The sequence below is a fragment of the Ochotona curzoniae genome, unplaced genomic scaffold (genome assembly GCF_017591425.1).
Source record: "Ochotona curzoniae isolate NIBS_2020 unplaced genomic scaffold, NIBS_Ocur_1.0 scaffold_274, whole genome shotgun sequence".
Classification (NCBI taxonomy): Eukaryota; Metazoa; Chordata; class Mammalia; order Lagomorpha; family Ochotonidae; genus Ochotona; species Ochotona curzoniae.
The window spans coordinates 11,051,175-11,067,971 of record NW_024467101.1 but is presented as its reverse complement, the minus strand read 5'-3'; the positions used below and the strand labels follow the sequence as shown (position 1 = coordinate 11,067,971).

The 16,797-nt window shown below is 53.6% G+C and overlaps 1 protein-coding gene across 1 annotated transcript; it reads left to right on the top strand.

Moving 5' to 3' along the window:
• The first annotated feature begins 7,553 nt into the window (after positions 1–7,553).
• On the top strand, positions 7,554–15,569 carry CRYBB2 (crystallin beta B2). Its single transcript, XM_041003798.1, has 5 exons — positions 7,554–7,633; positions 10,483–10,601; positions 12,893–13,025; positions 13,988–14,130; positions 15,376–15,569. The coding sequence occupies exons 1-5, from the start codon at positions 7,580–7,582 to the stop codon at positions 15,542–15,544; spliced, it is 618 nt and encodes a 205-aa protein (XP_040859732.1). The 5' UTR covers positions 7,554–7,579; the 3' UTR covers positions 15,545–15,569.
• Positions 15,570–16,797: the final 1,228 nt, after the last annotated feature.

Genomic DNA, 16,797 nt, shown 5'->3' with positions numbered 1-16,797 from the left:
GGGGCAGGGCCCCAGAGGGAGGTGTGGGCTGTGGAGTGCTTGAGTGGTGGGAGCCAGTCTGTTTGAGTGGTTGGATGGGCCCTCTCCGGCCCATCTATGGGGACCCATGGGGACTGCTGGGAGCCCCAAGAAAGCCCACCGAGACCTCTCTTGTTCCCACCAGGGTCTTATGTAGTTCCCATCCCAGCTTCCACCCCCGACCACTGTCTGGGTCCTCCATGGCTTCATGCAGACAATGTCAGTCACCAGGGAGCTGCGTGGGGGACACCAGGCCAGGCAGAGAAGTGAATCTCTTCTGCCCCAGGAGACAAGGAGGGGGTGTCTCACCTGAGTGAATTTCCAGATCTTGCTCCCATCCCTTCCCCTTTGATTCTGTGTCTCTGGAACTCCAGCCCGGCCAGGCCCATCTCAGCTGCCTACGGCTTCCACAGCAGCAGGCGCAGCTGGCACATGGATAGCCCAGGGGCTCTGGAAAGCGTTGGAGAGAGGGTGGCATTGTTTGGTTGCGTCAGTGTGTTTGTTTAAACACATTCACCACGCAGCTGGGAAGTCACCTTAGCTACCTGCTTCCATGCCTTCTTGGAGAAGCAGGGATGGGCAGAGACCCCCAACAACGTTGCAGATAAAGGCAGGGGTGAGGTGAGGCTCCCCAGTCTCTCTCTTCCCAACAAGAAGCAACTTTATTGCAATTTGTATATCAGTGCTTCTTGGGCCTCAGGCCTAAGACTTTTTATGCTGTATCCTGAGAATGTCTGTGGGAGGGAGTCCATTTCACAGATGAGCAAACTGAGGTTCAGCGAGGTAGATCTTATTCCAAGGGCCACATAGATAATAAGTGGCAGATCTGGAGCCAGCGTCACGGCATAGCATGTAACGCCTCTTTTGTGATGCCAGCATCTCATACGGACACTGGTTCTAGTCCCAGCTGTTCCACTTTCAATCCAGTTCCTTGCTAATGCATCTGGGGCAAAACACCAGAAAATCCCCAAGTACCTGGGATTCCTACACCTGCACTGGGAGAACTGCATGAGGCTGCTGGCTTCTGCCTGGTCCAGCGCTGGCCACTGCAGCCCTCTGGCGAGTAAACCAGCAGGTGGAAGATCTCTCGCTCTAATTCTGTAACTCTGACTTCCAAATAAATAAACACATCTTTCAAAAGAAGTGGCACTGGAACTCTGAGCACTGACTAGAGTGCTTGCTGAACCCCACCCGCTGCTGGGAATTAGCCTGGAAAAGGAAAAACTGCTGTTTTTGCAGTGACAGTAATAAGTCGCCACGAGCGGGTGCTGCTGAGCTACAATCTCTGTGTCTCCCAAGCATTCCATTGATGGGTGATTCGGTCCTGCAAAGAGAAACCCAGCCTCAAAGAGTTTGTAAGTGGCAGAATCGGGACTTAGAGCTGCTTCCAAAGCCCATCTTTCTGCAGCCACCTGTCCCTGTCATGGCTCCTGGTGCAGGCGCTGACCACTTCCACGGTGCCTCTGTCATAGCGCTGAACCAGGCGCCTTCCTAGCTGATGCCTAGGACCAGGAATCCGGGGAAGGTCAGGGGCAGGTTCAGCTGGCGCATCCTCCCTTCCCCCAGGTCAGGGCAGCCTCTGGTGGCCACGGATGCCCAGGTGACTCTGTGCAAAGCCCTAAAGATGAGGTGGCTTTCTGCATGTTATCTCTCACTTGGAGAAGTAAGGGTACCCTTAGCTATGGACGGACGAGGGTCAGGGCTGGCAGGCAGCTTTCCCAGGGTCAATGGGAGGCAGTGTTTGCAAGTGGTTAAGGGAGATAGGGTTGCCTGCCGTCAAGGGAGCCGGTGTGACGCAGCTGAGCCTGGATCTATGCCACCTGGGTCCTTTTCAGGATCCCCTGATCAACCTCCCCCCCCCCCAACACACATCACCAATGATGACTTTTGGGCAGATTACTTGGGCTTGCTGTGCCTCGGTTTCCTTACCTGTGGCAGGAGCTGAGGAGGCCGTTTGTCTTCCCAGGTTGTTGTACCCACAAGAACGAGCAGAGAGGTATTCAGCAAAATGGACCAAAGTGTGTGTGTGACGGGGTGTGCTGCAGGTGCAGCTAGGGGTGTCCGGGATCAAAACTCAACTCTGCTTCTGGCTCCCTGCTTGTGGCCACTGTGCAAGGCAGCAGGTGGTGGTGCCTGTCACCCAGGGGAAGACCTGGCTGGAGTTCCCGGCCCCTGGCTCTGCCTTGGCTGTTGTGGGCATTTGGGTAGTGAACCAGTAGGTAGCAGAACCTACCTGTCTCTCCTCCTCTCAAATAAATATTGATTCCCAAATAAGTAGGTTAAGTTTGTTTGGATATAAAAAACAATGTTTAGTTCATGTATTGCAAATGTGTTTTCCAAAATTTGGTCATCTTCCTGGAATTCAAACATTTTTTTTAAACACACACACACAGAAAAAATCAACTGTTTTTTTCCCATATCTCCCACGACCTCTTTGGCATGGAAAGGCCTCTGTTGGCACCTTCCCATCTCTGCCTCACTTCCCTTCTCTGTACTTCCTGGTGCTTCCCAGGATCCCCTTCTGAACCCAATGCCCACACCTGAACTCTTAGGGCCTGCATCCAGCCGAGCCCAACGCACACCTCCCCTCTCCATCACTTTGGTGGTAATTAACTGAGCCCCTTAGCGAGTGCCTGCTTAAAACCTGTGCTGGCTTCTGTGAGCGCTCTGGGGGGAGTGGAGATGACAGAGCCTGGGCTCAGCTCCCACTGAGGTCATGATCTATCTACACCGGGGATGGTCCAGATCGCACCTTCCTTTGCAATGTCAAGGACACTTGGGCTGTGAGCCTCGGGCAGGCAGGCATGCCGCGGTCCCCATCAAGTCCCCTGCTGACACACTGAATGCAAGATGTCCAAGTTGCTGACTGTGGCATCTGCTTGTTTGAGGATGAGAAATTGATAGAAGAAAGCTTTGTGAATACGGCAGGCTGCGACATGATGGGTGATTTTACACAGTTACTCAGTACTTTCCACAGAACAGAAATTCTACTGAGGGCTTCTGACGATGGGGCCATGTAATGCAGAACTAGACTTGATATCCCTGGACTGAAATAGTCACATCTTCACACACATTGCAAATGGAGAACTGGGGTCACAGGAAGGAAGTAGTGTAGGGTGAGAGTTTCATTGTCTGTGCATCCTGAGGTTTAATTTCAAAGCCCTGTGTCCCTGTCTCTTTGGGCAGGCTCTGACCTCAGTTTACCTACCTGTGAAAATGGGTGGGACTTAGTAAGTCAACTCACCTCCAGGGTGTGTCGTTGATTCTCAGCTCTTCGTCTGGGAGATTGCAAGGCGCAGGGAGCAGGGACCTCTTTTCTGATGGGGAAACTAGGCTGTGGGGCAGACGAGGTCTTCAGTGCTCTCCACAAGAGGTTACAGGGTAACTGCTGGGACAGGGCTTTGAAGAATTCATGCAAATCCACATATCTTTGACTTCCAGGTTCCGTAAATTTTCTGAAGCCCCTTTGGGTGCTTTCAAGAACAGTTAATCTGCATGTCAGATTGAGCAGAGCTCAAGTGCTGGTCCCCGCTCCCCTCCACTTCACGGTTGTGTGGTCTGTCACAGGGAATACCCAGAACACCCCCCTTCCAAGACGGCTATGTGGACTTAGCGCGTTAGCACAGTGGGTTAAACTCTTACTGGTGATGTTTGCATCCCATATTGGAGTGCCCGGTCAAGTTCCGGCTGTGCTGACCCAGGTCCCGGCTAAGGTGCCTGGGAAAGGAGGAGAAGATGTGCTTGGGCCCCTGCATGCACATGGCAGGTCATGGTGAAGTTCTGGGCTCTTGGCTTCAGTCGGGAGCAGCCTCAGCCATTGCAGCCATTAGGGGAGTATATCAGCAGATGGAAGACCTTTCTCTGTCACTCTGCCTTTCAAATAAACAAATAAGTCAATCAACAAACCTTGACAATAGCTGGGTGTAAGGACAAAACTGAACAAGTTAGCGGGTCAGTGACCCTCCATGGAGTTCGGAAGAGGCTCCAGCTGGAAGTCCAGCTCTATAATTTGCTGGCTGTGAAACTTCAGGCAAATTGCTACAACTTTTCTCCTCTCTCACATCAGGTGACTGACACACACAGCACTTCCTCCTCACTGGGAGGATCAGAAGAGCTGATCATGGACCTGTGGAAAGCCATCCCCAAAATCCAGTCTCCAAATCCTGTCACTTGCTTATCAAATATTAATTCCTTGGGAGCCAGCGCAAGGGTATAGTAGGCTAATCCTCTGCCTATGGTGCCAGCATCTATTTGAGCACCAGTTTGTGTCCCAGCTGCTCCACTCCCCATCCAGCTCCCTGCTTGTGGCCTGGGAAAGCAGTAGAGGATGGCCTAAGTCCTTGAACTCCTGTACCCATGTGGGAGACCCAGAAGAAGCTCCCGGCTCCTGGCTTTGGATCAGCTCAGCTCTGGCAATTGTGGCCATTGGGGAGTGAAGCAGTGGATAGAGGCTCTTTCTCTATTTCTCCTGTCTTTCAAATATGTAAATAAACAAAGCAAATAATTCCAATTTGCTATGGATCAAATTGTGAAACAAACGAACAAACAATCAAAGCCTAAACTAAAAACCAGCCCACTGTGGTCCTGACTTTCAGAATATGGCCCTGCTTGGAAATGGTCTTTCCAGAGGAAACCAAGCCCCGGTGAGGGGACAGGCATAGACCCTGATCCCATGCGACAGAAAAAGGGACCCACAGACAGGCATGCGTGTGGGGAGAAGGGGTGAAGACGCCCAGTGTGAGAGGCACGGGGCCCTGAAGTAGCCAGGAGACCCCCATGAGCTGGAAGAGGTCCTATCCTTGAACTTCAGGACCCTCGTGGTACTGCCCTCACCCTCTGGACCCCAAAGTGTGGAGGTGAGAGTGTTGATGTGGACAGGGTTTCAATACAGGTCACGTAGAGTCCCCATGAAATCATCTTTAAGTGGGCAGGCCAGCGGCAGCGCCCTACATCTGTCACCACCTCCTGTGGTCCCAGCGCCTGTCCAGGCATTGCTGGCTGGAACCCTGTGCCCAGGAGACACCAACTCCTCATGGCACCCCCCCAGCCCCTGGCCATGGCCCTCCCACTCTCCATCTCTGCTGGTCACACCCTGCTCTCCCTCCTGGGGCCTGCTTCTGTCCCTTCCAGGGACCTCTTCCAAAGCCATCCCCATCGTCACTGTGCCCCTCCCCCCCGAAGGCTGAAGGTTCCCTTTGCATGGCTGGTGACCGTGCACGCTGCATCTTGGAATCCACTTGTCTGTCCATGCACCCATGGGTGGCTTATACCCCGGGACTCCTGTGTGCGTGCCTGGACCAATGGGTGCTTATGTCCCTGCTTGCTGTTCTTTAGGGATCAGGTCTGGGAGCAGAATTGCTGGGGCACCTGTTCTTTCTATGTTCAAGTTTTTGGGGGGACTCACCATACCATTGTTTAATGTGAAAATTTCAGATTTCTGTTGTTTAAGCCACTCAGCTGGTGGCCCTGGTGGCCGGGGGGAATCCTCAGGTCAGGTTTCCCCCTCCCCCTCATCCCTGATGGCTCTAGTTTCTCTCTGGAATCTTTGCTGGACATCCAGGGCTAGAGGACAGGATCCCTCCCTGACCCTGACCTTGACCCTGACCCCTAGAGCAGAGCTTGGCCCCTTGTAGATGCCTCACAAATACTTGTTGAGTGAATGATCCGGTGGGATGGGAAGCCACCTTCCTTCCCTTGGTTGTCTCTGGAGCCACTGAGCTCCCTGTCCGTTGGCTGCGCCCTGGGCGGGTGGTGGTGCGGGGCAGGGCGGGGGGTCTAGCTGCTGACCGCAGCCGTGAACCCAGTCCTGGCAGCCGGATGGCTGATACATGCAAAGCGGGCATCTCCTTGCCTGGCTGCCTGATCACTCTGGTGTGGCCTGAATGTGAAAGCTAATGACATTATTGTGCAGACACATGCTGTCTGCCGGCATTTGCTGACCGGCACTTTGGGGTCAGCTTAGCCCAGCATTCTCATCCGCTTTCCACGGGGACACAGCAGTCACCCATCTTGGCACGGGCACTCGTGGAGAAAGTATAAATGCCACCTCCAGGCAGCCGTGCTTCATGGGCACTCGCGGGGTTTGGTGTCGCTGGTAAGGACGCCTCTCTTTCTTAGCCCTGCCCTTTCCTCTCTCGTCCCCATCCCTGTGGGAAAACCTGGGAGATCTCCTTCAAACAGCCCCCCTCCAACACTGGGTACAAAGCCAGGGGACACGAGGCAGAAACCTCCACGTGCCCAGCCTCAGTTTTCGTTTCTGTGAAATGCGGAGAGGGTCCATGACACTCCCTCTCTTGTGGACATCAGAGATAATAATGCAAGTGAGTTGTCCATCTCTAGGTGCTGGTGCAGAAGGGGCTCCCCAGCAATGTTCCATGTCTATAATAAGCGGCTCAGCCTGAAGGATGGCCCTGGGAATGAGCAAAGAGCTTGCTGGTGTTAGCGTGGTGGGTTCTGGGTTGACAAGTCAGTCCCCTCCAGAGCTACTAGCACTCTCAGGCACCTTTGGGTGCCCAGTCTCAGGGGAGAACTATTGGCCACTCTAAGCAGCAGGTGGCTTCCATGCCACCATAGCTTGGGGGTGGTGGTGACTCCCATAATGCCATCACTGTTACTGTGGGCTGACTGGCACACATGATTTTTTTTTTTTCCTATGGGAGCTGTAGGAGAGGTACTGCTGCCAGGTGCTGCTTGCTGGTGGCGGGCACAGCAAGAAAAGAGACCTGCCAGGGAACCTCCATGCAAGTCAGGGGTTGTGGCTGGAAGCAGGGACAGAACCCTGGCTGGACTGGGAGCCCCACTTAGGCTCCAGCTTCTGCAATCTCAGAGTGCTGACATGGGACGCAGGGCCTCGAGGACTGGCGACTTTGCAGACAGTGGCAGGTTCGGCTGACGTCTTCCTTCTGGGGAGCTGGAGTGGGGGTGTAGGCTCCAGGAGGAGCTTCTGGAAGCTGGACAGGGTCTCTGAAGATGCAGGCCAGGGGTGCTATTAGACTCTTGCTGGGGGACAAAGCATGGGTGGGCCACGCGTCCTGCAGGAGGGGCTACAGGGCAGGCAACTTCCCATGCTACTCTGACCTTTACTCAAAGCAGAGCCCACCCTCTCCTACCACCTGTCATGGCTGTCTGTCGCAGATGAGTTTTTGGTGGTGGGGACTGACGGGGGTGGGGAACAGGGAAGGAGGAGAGAGTGAAGTGCAGTGGGGAACAGACTGGGTCTGGGAACACCCTGGGAATAAGGAGAAGGATACAGAAGGAAGCGTTGGGTCTGCAGCCTGGGCGAGGCCGGCAGCTGGGTTCCACTTACCCCACTCGTCTTGCTGTATCTGAAGTCCTATCCACGCCAAGACATAAGCCTGGTAGCACGACAGGTCCATGACCGCGGGGCATTGCACTTGCTATGACTGACAGGCAGGGTTAGTGGCGGGGGCTCGGGGGGCACTGGGACCCTCTTTTGTCTCCTGCCCTACTCATGGCCAGGAGCAGAAAGCCAAGGGCCCAGTGGATTCTTTACTGCCACTTCTGCTGTCTTCCAGGTCCTTCCTGCACGGTACAGTCCGTCATGGCCTCAGACCACCAGACCCAGGCGGGCAAGCCGCAGCCACTCAACCCCAAGGTCGGTTCCTCCAATGGGGGATGGGAGTGGGCAAGGCACACATCTCTCCCTGACTCAATCTTCCCTCTGGAGTGAGTCCTCTTCATGCCCCCCTGTCTTCACCTCCTCATTTCTCTGTGATTCAGTCTCCCCAGCCTGCATGCTGTGTGCGCTGGGGATTCGGGGGAGGGGGGGACCAACTCTGAGTGTCCTTTTGGCTTCTGCTGAGATGTCACTGTCCCTCCCCTATGTTCTGCTTCACACCTTGTGGCCCCCCAGGAGGCAAGGGGACTTCCTAAGGCTGGGAGGTCCCAGCTGGAGATGAGGTTTGTGAATGGGAGGCAGGACATGGCTCCCAGCACCAGACCTGATGTGGGCCCTTAGGCCAGTTTCTCTATCTGAGGCTCAGACCCGAGCCCCTCTGTAACCTGGGCAGAGTTGGATTTGCTGCCCAGAAAATACCACCAAGAGGCAGAGAAAGGAGACTCGGTCCAGGGTGTGGTGCAGGGTGTGAGTGCACCTGCTGTTTGTTAAGGGTCTCTTTACTTTCTCTTTCTGCACTCCTTCCTTCCTTGGAGGACTGGGCTGGGAGGCTGGGGACAGCGACTTCTCCCCCAGTCTGTCTGCAGCCTTTATCAACAGCTGCCCACCCGCCTCCTGTGGTTCTGCCTCGGTGGGCCTAGGTGCAGACTCCACCAGGAGCTGCGCATTGGTCAGACTGGCCACCTGCTTTGGCCAGGGAAACCCAGCAGTGCCTGCTCTTTCTGTCCCTGGGGGACTAACTTCCCAGAGGACAGACAGACAGCAGCCAAAAGAAGCCCAGGGGAGGGAGAGGAGCAGCGAGGAAACACAGCAGAATAAGACAGGCAAGTTTCAAGAATTTAATCACACAGCACACTTTAGCCTCCGTGATGTTGCTGAGTAACAACGACAGCAATAATAGCACTGAACTCCTGGACACTGAGGCTTTTGAATGGACACAAAGAGGATGACCTTTCCCAGCAGCGTGTCCCAATCCTCCTTGCCCCAGTCCCAATAAGCCCTTGTGCCCCTGGGCCAGGAGATTATCAAGATATTTCAAAGACTTTGTGGGAAAGTTGAATCAAAAGGTAAGTTTATTTTATCGTAAAAATTCTTTTGAACTCTACCTCTAGGAGGTGTCTTTAAAAAAATTCATGAAAAGCATGGGAGAAAAACTATACCTGGGTTTCAGGGTTTCTGGCACTGAAATAAATGCCTTTCATCTCCGTGTTGCCAGGAAGTCTCCTTCTCCTGAACCAGTCCCTAACTCCCCTATTCTTGGTGTTTCCCAGTAACCCCTGCAAACAGGAGCTACTCCTGCGTTTTAATGGCGCGGCTGCAAAGACTCAAGGTCCCTAAGTTATGTCTTAGCGTTGCCCAGCAACAGAGTAAACACTGGAGCCTGGTGTCCCGATCCTGGCTGGGTCAGTGACCATCCCTGCTGAATTGAGCCCATGGAATGTCTCTCTGAGCCTTGTGGGCCATTGCTCTGGCATCCTTTATCTGCTTAATCCCTGGTCTGGGAGAGAGAAAAACTCTGGTGCTGACCCTGTGCTTTTTGTAGCCTGGGAGTCTGGTGCCCTGGGGACAGCTCTTTGCCCTAAGACAGCTCTCAGGGTCAGGGTTAGGGTAAGGATTAGGGCTAGGGGGGACTAAGAGTTCTACCCCCACAGTCTTGCTGGCATCCAGGACCAGGTGACCTCTTGCATTGCCTGTAGCTGCAAGACATAGGATGAGTGTTTGTTTTATCCGGGGGGGGGGGGAGTCCTCTAGTCCCTTCTTTGAGCTGGTGAGTGGACCAGTTGAGCAAGGGGAGTGGAGTGTCCTGCAGAAGTAACTCAAGAGGGAGGCCACAGGGACATGGAAAATATCCTTGAAGGCTTAAAGGAAAGGTCCTGTTTGTGTGTAGTTTTATGGGTGAAGTTAAGGTAAGGGGGCGTGTCCATGGCTGGTCTAGCTTTAATGGTTACATGAAAAGTTCAAACTTAGTCTTCTTCTTCTTCTTTTTTTTTTAAAGATGCATATGTTTTAAAAGCAGAGAGAGAGAGAGAGAGAGAGAGAGAGAGAGAGAGAGATATCTTCCAGCTGCTGGTTTATTCCCCAAATGGCTGCAACAGTCATGGTTGAGCCAGGCTGAAGCCAGGAGCCAGGAGCTTCTTCCTAGTCTCCCATGTGGCTGCATGGATCCAAGCACTGGAGCCATCTTCTGCTGATCTCCCAAGCACATCAGCAAGGAGCTCAGTTGGAAGTGGAGCAGCCGGGACCCGAACCAGTGCCCCTGTGTTGCAGGCGGCAGCTCTACCCACTGGTCCCAGACAGTGAGGTCTTGTACCTGCACCCTCCTATGTGGTCTGTGGACCAGAAACGCTGGTATCCCTGGGGACTCTGGGACTGCTCTGGAGCCTTAGAAACTTCTTTCTGTTGGGATCCCAGGTGCTTGAATGGAAGCACCTACCACGTGTTGTCACACAAGCTCAGGATCGGTTTTAGCTCTGTCGTCGACTGACTTGAGATCTGTCTCTTAGTTTACACACTGTAAATTAGGAGCACACACATTTACTTGCAGACCACATTGCTCCCCTGAATCCTTCCAACATGCCAGGGAGTTAGACCATCTTTGTGGCTCAGTTTACAGATGGAAAGACAGGGGCTTGGCGAGGAGAAATGTTGACTGGAGGATTCACCACAGAACCAGGACCGTCTGTCTTTATGTTTTGTTCATGATTCTGATGACTTGCACCCTCTGAGGCATCTCCTTCCCCCACCTCCACCCTGCCCGGCTCTCCTCTCCCTCCGATTTCTTCACCCACTCATCACAGCGGGTGTGTGACTCTGTCTTCCTCTTGCAGATCATCATCTTTGAACAAGAGAACTTTCAAGGCCACTCTCATGAGCTTAACGGACCCTGCCCCAACCTGAAGGACACAGGCGTGGAGAAGGCAGGCTCGATCCTGGTGCAGGCTGGACCGTATGTACCCTGCAGGGTGAGGGGTGGAGGTGGAGAGGGGGCTTCTCTGGCCAGGAAGAGGCCAATGGGCTGTGGTGTGGCCGGGATCTGCCCTCCCCAGGCTGACAGGCACTTAGGAGCTGAGTCTGAGTGCTAAGGGAGCAAATGCCTGCTTTAGAGTAATCTGGGTTCACACTGGACTGTGGGATGCTAGAGCAGGGATGTCCCTCCATGCCCCCTCTTCAGGGTGAGGATACAGGGGCTTCCCCCAGGCAGGGGGGCAGACCTTCTGGAAGGGCTAATCTCTGACACCAGGAAATGCCCTCCTTTTCCTGGCTGCACATCCCAACCTGACCTGTGTTCCCAGCTTCCTGCCTAAATCCTGGTGGTGCTGACTCAGCTGATCTGCCGTCACATCCAGGGCTCTGGGAGGGAAGGGGAGACACTTGGGGGAGCCCGATCCCATGTGGTTGAGCATGGGCTTGTGAGAAGCACAGGCCCCGCAGTGGGGCAGGGACCCCTCCTGGTGACTCTCCAGACATTCTTTGAATAGCCCCAGTTGCTCCCTTTGCAACCCAGAGGGTCCATGTCTTGGGTGATGGGTGGTACCACAGTGCAAGGCTTCCAGGGAGTGCTGCTAAGTTAAGGACCTTACACAAGCCAGGGTGTGTAGTCATGTAGAACACACACACACACACACACACACCTTCCACCTGCTGGTTCGACTCCCCTAATGGCTGCAATAGCCAGGGCTAGGCCATGTCAAAGCTAGGAGCTGGGATTCAGGAACATCATCTGAGTTTCCTACATAGGTGGCTGGCAGTGGCCCAAACACTTGGGCCATCTGCTGCTTTCTCAGGTGCATTAGCAGGGAACTGGATTGGAGGTGGAACAGCCAGGACTCGAACCGATGCCCATATGGGGTGCCAACATTGCGGGGCAGAACCCATTATACCACAGTGCCAGCCCCTTGACAACTACCATCCAATGACATATTGCATAATGCAAAGTTGCTGGTTCCCCTTCCATTGACTTATTTACTTGAGAAATAGAGAGAGAGAAATAAAGAGATATTTGTTTATCTCGGCTCACTCCTGCAGTGCTCACAATCGCTGGGGTGCATCAGATCCAAGAAAGGAGTCCAGAAGTTCATCAGGGCCTCCCATGTGGGTGGCAAGGATCCAAGCACTTGGGCCATTCTCTACTGCCTCCCAGCAGCCTGAGAAGGTGGCTGGACAGGCAGCAGGACTGGATTCCTAAGTGGCAGTCTCCTCTGGAGTTCCACAAAGCCCAGTCTCTTGGGGACAGTGACATCATCTCCCCTGCTTGTGAAGCCCTTGCTTATTGTCCTGGGCAGCCGTGCCTGTGCCTCGATAAGATGGTCATGTCTTTAACCCATCGGCCCAGGATGCTAGGCTTGTGCCTGCTTTGTCTTCTTTCTCCTTTTCCTGTGTTAGCCATGCCCAACCTGACATATCCTATGTGACGGTTTCAACCAATGGCTAGTTGAAAATAGGAAGGGTAGAAACATCCCATATTTACGTCTGTGCTTAATACATACAGGCTCCCTTTTCTGTCACTATTGCCTAGATAATACAGTGCGGCTAATTGCCTTGGATGCAGTGATTCAGGAATGACTTAGGGCACACAGAAAGATGCACTTCGGTTCCATGGAAGCACTGCCCATTGAGGGACTCTAGCACCTGTCAATGTTGTTCTCCACAGGAGGTCCTGGAACTCATCCCCTGTGGAGACAAAGACTGTCCCATCTCATCCCTTGCACATCTGGAGGGCTGTTAGATTTTTGTGTGGAGAGTTGAGTCAGGAGACCAATGGCATCTTGGGGTCATGAAGCCAAGAGGATGATGAACTGAAGAGCGGTGCCCAAGAGCAACCTTGTGTCGGGAGGGTTAGGTCTAGAGTCAGGCTCGGTGGTGCACGTCGGCTGCACCTGTCTCTTCCTAACCATGCCCTCGTGGATGCCCCACTGCTAGCCCAACCTGGGGCAGGAACATGGACACCACGCCAACTGGCTCTTGAGAGCTGGGTGTCTACCTACCCGATGCTCTTGGCTTTGGCGCCAGGGGTCTGTATATGGAAGTTTGCTGTGGAGCGATTTTTTAAAGCACTTCTAGATGTCTGAAGGCAGCGTAGCCCTGGGTGCTGGATTGCCGAAGTGACCCTGTGCTTGCTTTTGCTCCTCCTCACTGGGCTGAGCAGGAGTGGTCCACTGGGGGATAGAGGGAGGATCCAGGAGCCTGCCACAGGCTGCTGGGAGTGGGACTGACCTTGTCTCTCTGTTTCTCTCACAGCTGGGTGGGCTATGAGCAAGCCAACTGCAAGGGTGAACAGTTTGTGTTTGAGAAGGGCGAGTACCCTCGCTGGGACTCGTGGACCAGCAGTCGGAGGACGGATGCTCTCAGCTCCCTGAGGCCCATCAAAGTGGTGAGCCTCTGCCTGCTTTCTTCCTTTGTCTCCTAAGCTGTCTTAGAGCCCAGACACTGGAACAGACCTATGGTGTCTGGCACCAAAGCACCTTGCAAAAACTATTTTGTTTGCAGTGAGCCTCAGTTTCCCCATCTGAAAAATGGGTATTACTTGCGTCCCTTGTCCTGAGAGTCCATGGTCCGACTCCAGGGGGCTCCAGCCCCACAGGACTGCAAATCCATCTTCTCCATCTTCTGTGTATACTCCAAGTGACAACAACGGATGAGCTGAGCTGATCCAAAACTAGAAACCCTGCACAGGGGTTCAGGGTCCCAACGCTTTGGGCCATCCTCCACTGCTCTCCCGGACCACAAGCAGGGATTTGGATGTGAAGTAGAGCAGCCAGGACACGAATCAGCACCCATACGGGATGCTAGTTCTTGCAGGTGAAGGATTAGCCGATTGAGCCGTTGTGTCGGCCCCCCCAGACCTGGGGTTTTATGCTAGCTCTGCTCCTCCCAACCGTGTCATCTTAAACAAGTTGTTTTATCTCTCATTTGCTGGCCTAAGAGTCACGGAAAGGATCTCATCAAAGAAGGAAGCAAAAGGTCCTGGGAACTGAAGGAAGGGCGGCAATGTGGGGGTGTAGGGGACACGATTCTGAGTGGCTGCCAGAGGCACACTGAGCCTGTGTATGCACGCGTGGGGTGCCATGTGTATGCGTGTGTGTTTGTGTGTGTGTGTGAGAGAGCACGCTACTGCTGGTGTTTACGGTTGGGGAACTGGAGGCTGCAAGAGGGAACATGGCATTCCGGCAGCAGCTACTCCCTCAAGTACAGGGGTGCCAGCAGGAATTCAATGGCCCACCACTGACCAGAGACCACTGTCACAGATGCCCATGGGTAGAGGGGGCTAGGTGGGGTACACATGAGACTGGTGTGGGAGAGCCCTGTATCCTCCCTCCTGCCCCTCATCAACAGGACAGCCAGGAGCACAAAATCACCCTGTATGAGAACCCCAACTTCACGGGCAAGAAGATGGAGATCATTGATGACGATGTGCCCAGCTTCCACGCCCACGGCTACCAGGAGAAGGTGTCATCCGTGCGCGTGCAGAGTGGCACGTGAGTGTACCCCCAGCCCTGGCATTCCCTGTGTCCGGTGCCCCGCATCCTGCTGGCCTCAGACCTGCCCTGCCCCCTACACTCCTGGGAGACCTCTCACAGAGCACTGGATCCTCCTCATCTCGATCTTCCAACTGGAAAATGGGCAGAAATCACCAACTTCCTGGGTGGCCTGCCCCTGGGAGTGTGGGGGCAGTTGAGGCAGAGGCAGGGGTAGAAGTTGAGACAGGAGGCAGGGCAATGTATTGAGGGATGTTTGAGCTTCAAGCAGCAGGAGGCATGGCCAATGCTGGTCTTGTCTGTGTGAAGTCTGGACTGGCAAATAGAAGGCATTCACTCCCACAATCATTCAAGATCTTACATACACACACACACACACACACACACACACACACACACACACACACACACACAGACGGAGAAACCTGCAGGTTCTGTGCCATTTTACATGCAGATTTTTTTAAATGTCCTTCACAGACACCAAGGGACGACTTACTAGCTTTGAAGTGTGGCCTGTTACATTTTCAGAATTTTTGCGAGCTTATTGATTAATCAGCATTGCATGAAGTTCACCCTAGCAGAGGTATTGACATCACAGTCATTAGTAAATGCTACCAATTAGGGCCCCCTCCCTGCCAGGGAGAGATGATTTGGGCACACCTGCTGGTTTCTTAAAGTTTGTCAAAAGCCAAAAGGAAGTCAGGCATCTGCCTGTGTAAGGTGACAAGCTAGAGGATGCAATTCTTAAGAGTGGAGACTCCACAGAAACCTCAGCTGCTTCTTAAGGAAGAGACACTCCTGAGCTACGATTTCAATGATGCGTAGGACTATAGGGAGGAAGGCAAGAACAGCATGTGCAAAGGCACTGGGGGTGGGCTCAGCCTGGTGAATATGAGACCCTATGAAGGCCGTGGTACCTGGAGGGGCCCAAGACTGGAAAGCAGAGCTGGAGGTGTCCGCAGAGACCAAGCGGGGGTGAAAGTGGAGAGAGTGGGTGGTTCAGAGGTCTGTGTACATCTGAGGCTGCCCTCACGTCTTGGTTCAATTCCACGGTCCCCAAGAGGGGGTAGTGAGCTCCACATTAGGAGAAAGAAGAGAGCAGAGGCTCAGTGGGGGCACAGCAGGGTGTCCTGCTCAGCACCGGCAGGACAGTGGGCAGGGGAGACCTCACCCTGCCTGATGGCTTAAGGATTCTTTCTCTCTCTCTCCCCTTCCTCCTCATTTCCCGTGCCTCTGGTCCTGCAGGTGGGTTGGCTACCAGTACCCCGGCTACCGCGGGCTGCAGTACCTGCTGGAGAAGGGTGACTACAAGGACAGAAGTGATTTTGGGGCCCCGCACCCCCAGGTGCAGTCTGTACGCCGTATCCGCGACATGCAGTGGCACCAGCGTGGTGCCTTCCATCCCACTAACTAGAGTTCCACCCATCCCGCCGCCCCCAAAATGCCTCTGTCATGCCTCCACCACACCTCCTTCCTCCTTCCTCCCAGGAGCCAGAATCCCTTTAGTTCTCCCAGTGAGTGAATAAAGTGTGACTTGCAACCTGTCTGTTGCCTGTCCTTTATCCCCAGCGGAAGATGGGGCAGGTGCCTGAATGTGTGTGTGTGTAAGAAGCAGGTGGTATAGCCAGGGACTGGGTTCCATGGAAGCTAAAGGGGGCTAGCCTTAGGGCTCTGCAGCTGTTTGGCTGGGTGACCCCAGATGCACCATCCAACTTCTCTGGGCCTCTGTGGCTTCACCTGACTCGCACATCGCTTGTGCCCTATGTAGCTATCTTAGTTAACCTCCTGGGCTCCCCTCTTCTGTGATGGCTGGGCACAAGGACCCCAAAAGGGCCCATGCCACTCCCCCTGTCTTGTGTACCCATCACCTTGAGTCTGGGAGTTGTTTGTTTGTTTGTTTTCCTGGGGGTGGAGGAAGACTGCCAGAGATGCCAAGAATGTGTGTGGAATGTGAGTGTGTCGGCCCCTTGGCTCATCATCCAGTTGGTTGGCTGGATTGCTTTGCCTCAAGTGTGGTCAGCCAGCTTCAGAAAGGTAGTAATGAAGTGTGGGAATCCAGCTCGGGTCCAGCAGGTGGACAGGCCTGGCTTCCTGTGGTGGACCTGGGACATTGGCCTGGGAGAAAGGGCCTCAGGAAAGCTGTTTTCCTCGGAGCCCTGGCTTCCACCTGGAAAAGGGAAAGAAACATAGCGCCTTTGTCCTAGGAGTGCAGTGGCAGTGGGTTGCAATAATCCAGGTGGCTTTTCTGTAGACTTCGCTTCTAGGCGACCTTTTCTCTGTGTTGGAGAGAGAGAGAGAGAGAGAGAGAGAGAGAGAGAGAGAGAGAGATTCACTCCCCGAGGGGAATCTGCTATCCACTCTGCTTCGAATATCTGTTGATGTAGTTTTCGATCTTAATGTAGTTGAACATGATGCTTTTCTTTCACGGGCTGTGCCTTTATAGTGTGTGTCTGCTTCCAGAAGTTCATTTAACCCTCTGGTCATGGAGATATTCTCTAAGATTTCTCTCCAAAAATGTGTTAAAGCTTGGCCCTTCACGGTCAACTGCAAAATTCTTCTGAGTTGATTTCTGTATGCAGAGTATAGTAAGAAATCCAATTTCTGTTTTGATTTTTCTAAAGAATCATCATCTTGGAATCATTTATTATTAAAAAGCATTTTTTTTTA

Bases quoted from the DNA above. Each gene is read 5' to 3' on its own strand.
- CRYBB2 (XM_041003798.1), top strand. From the start codon at position 7,580: ATGGCCTCAGACCACCAGACCCAGGCGGGCAAGCCGCAGCCACTCAAC. The intron at 10,602-12,892 runs GTATGTACCCTG...TTTCTCTCACAG, and splicing joins ATCCTGGTGCAGGCTGGACC to CTGGGTGGGCTATGAGCAAG. The intron at 14,131-15,375 runs GTGAGTGTACCC...CTGGTCCTGCAG, and splicing joins GTGCGCGTGCAGAGTGGCAC to GTGGGTTGGCTACCAGTACC.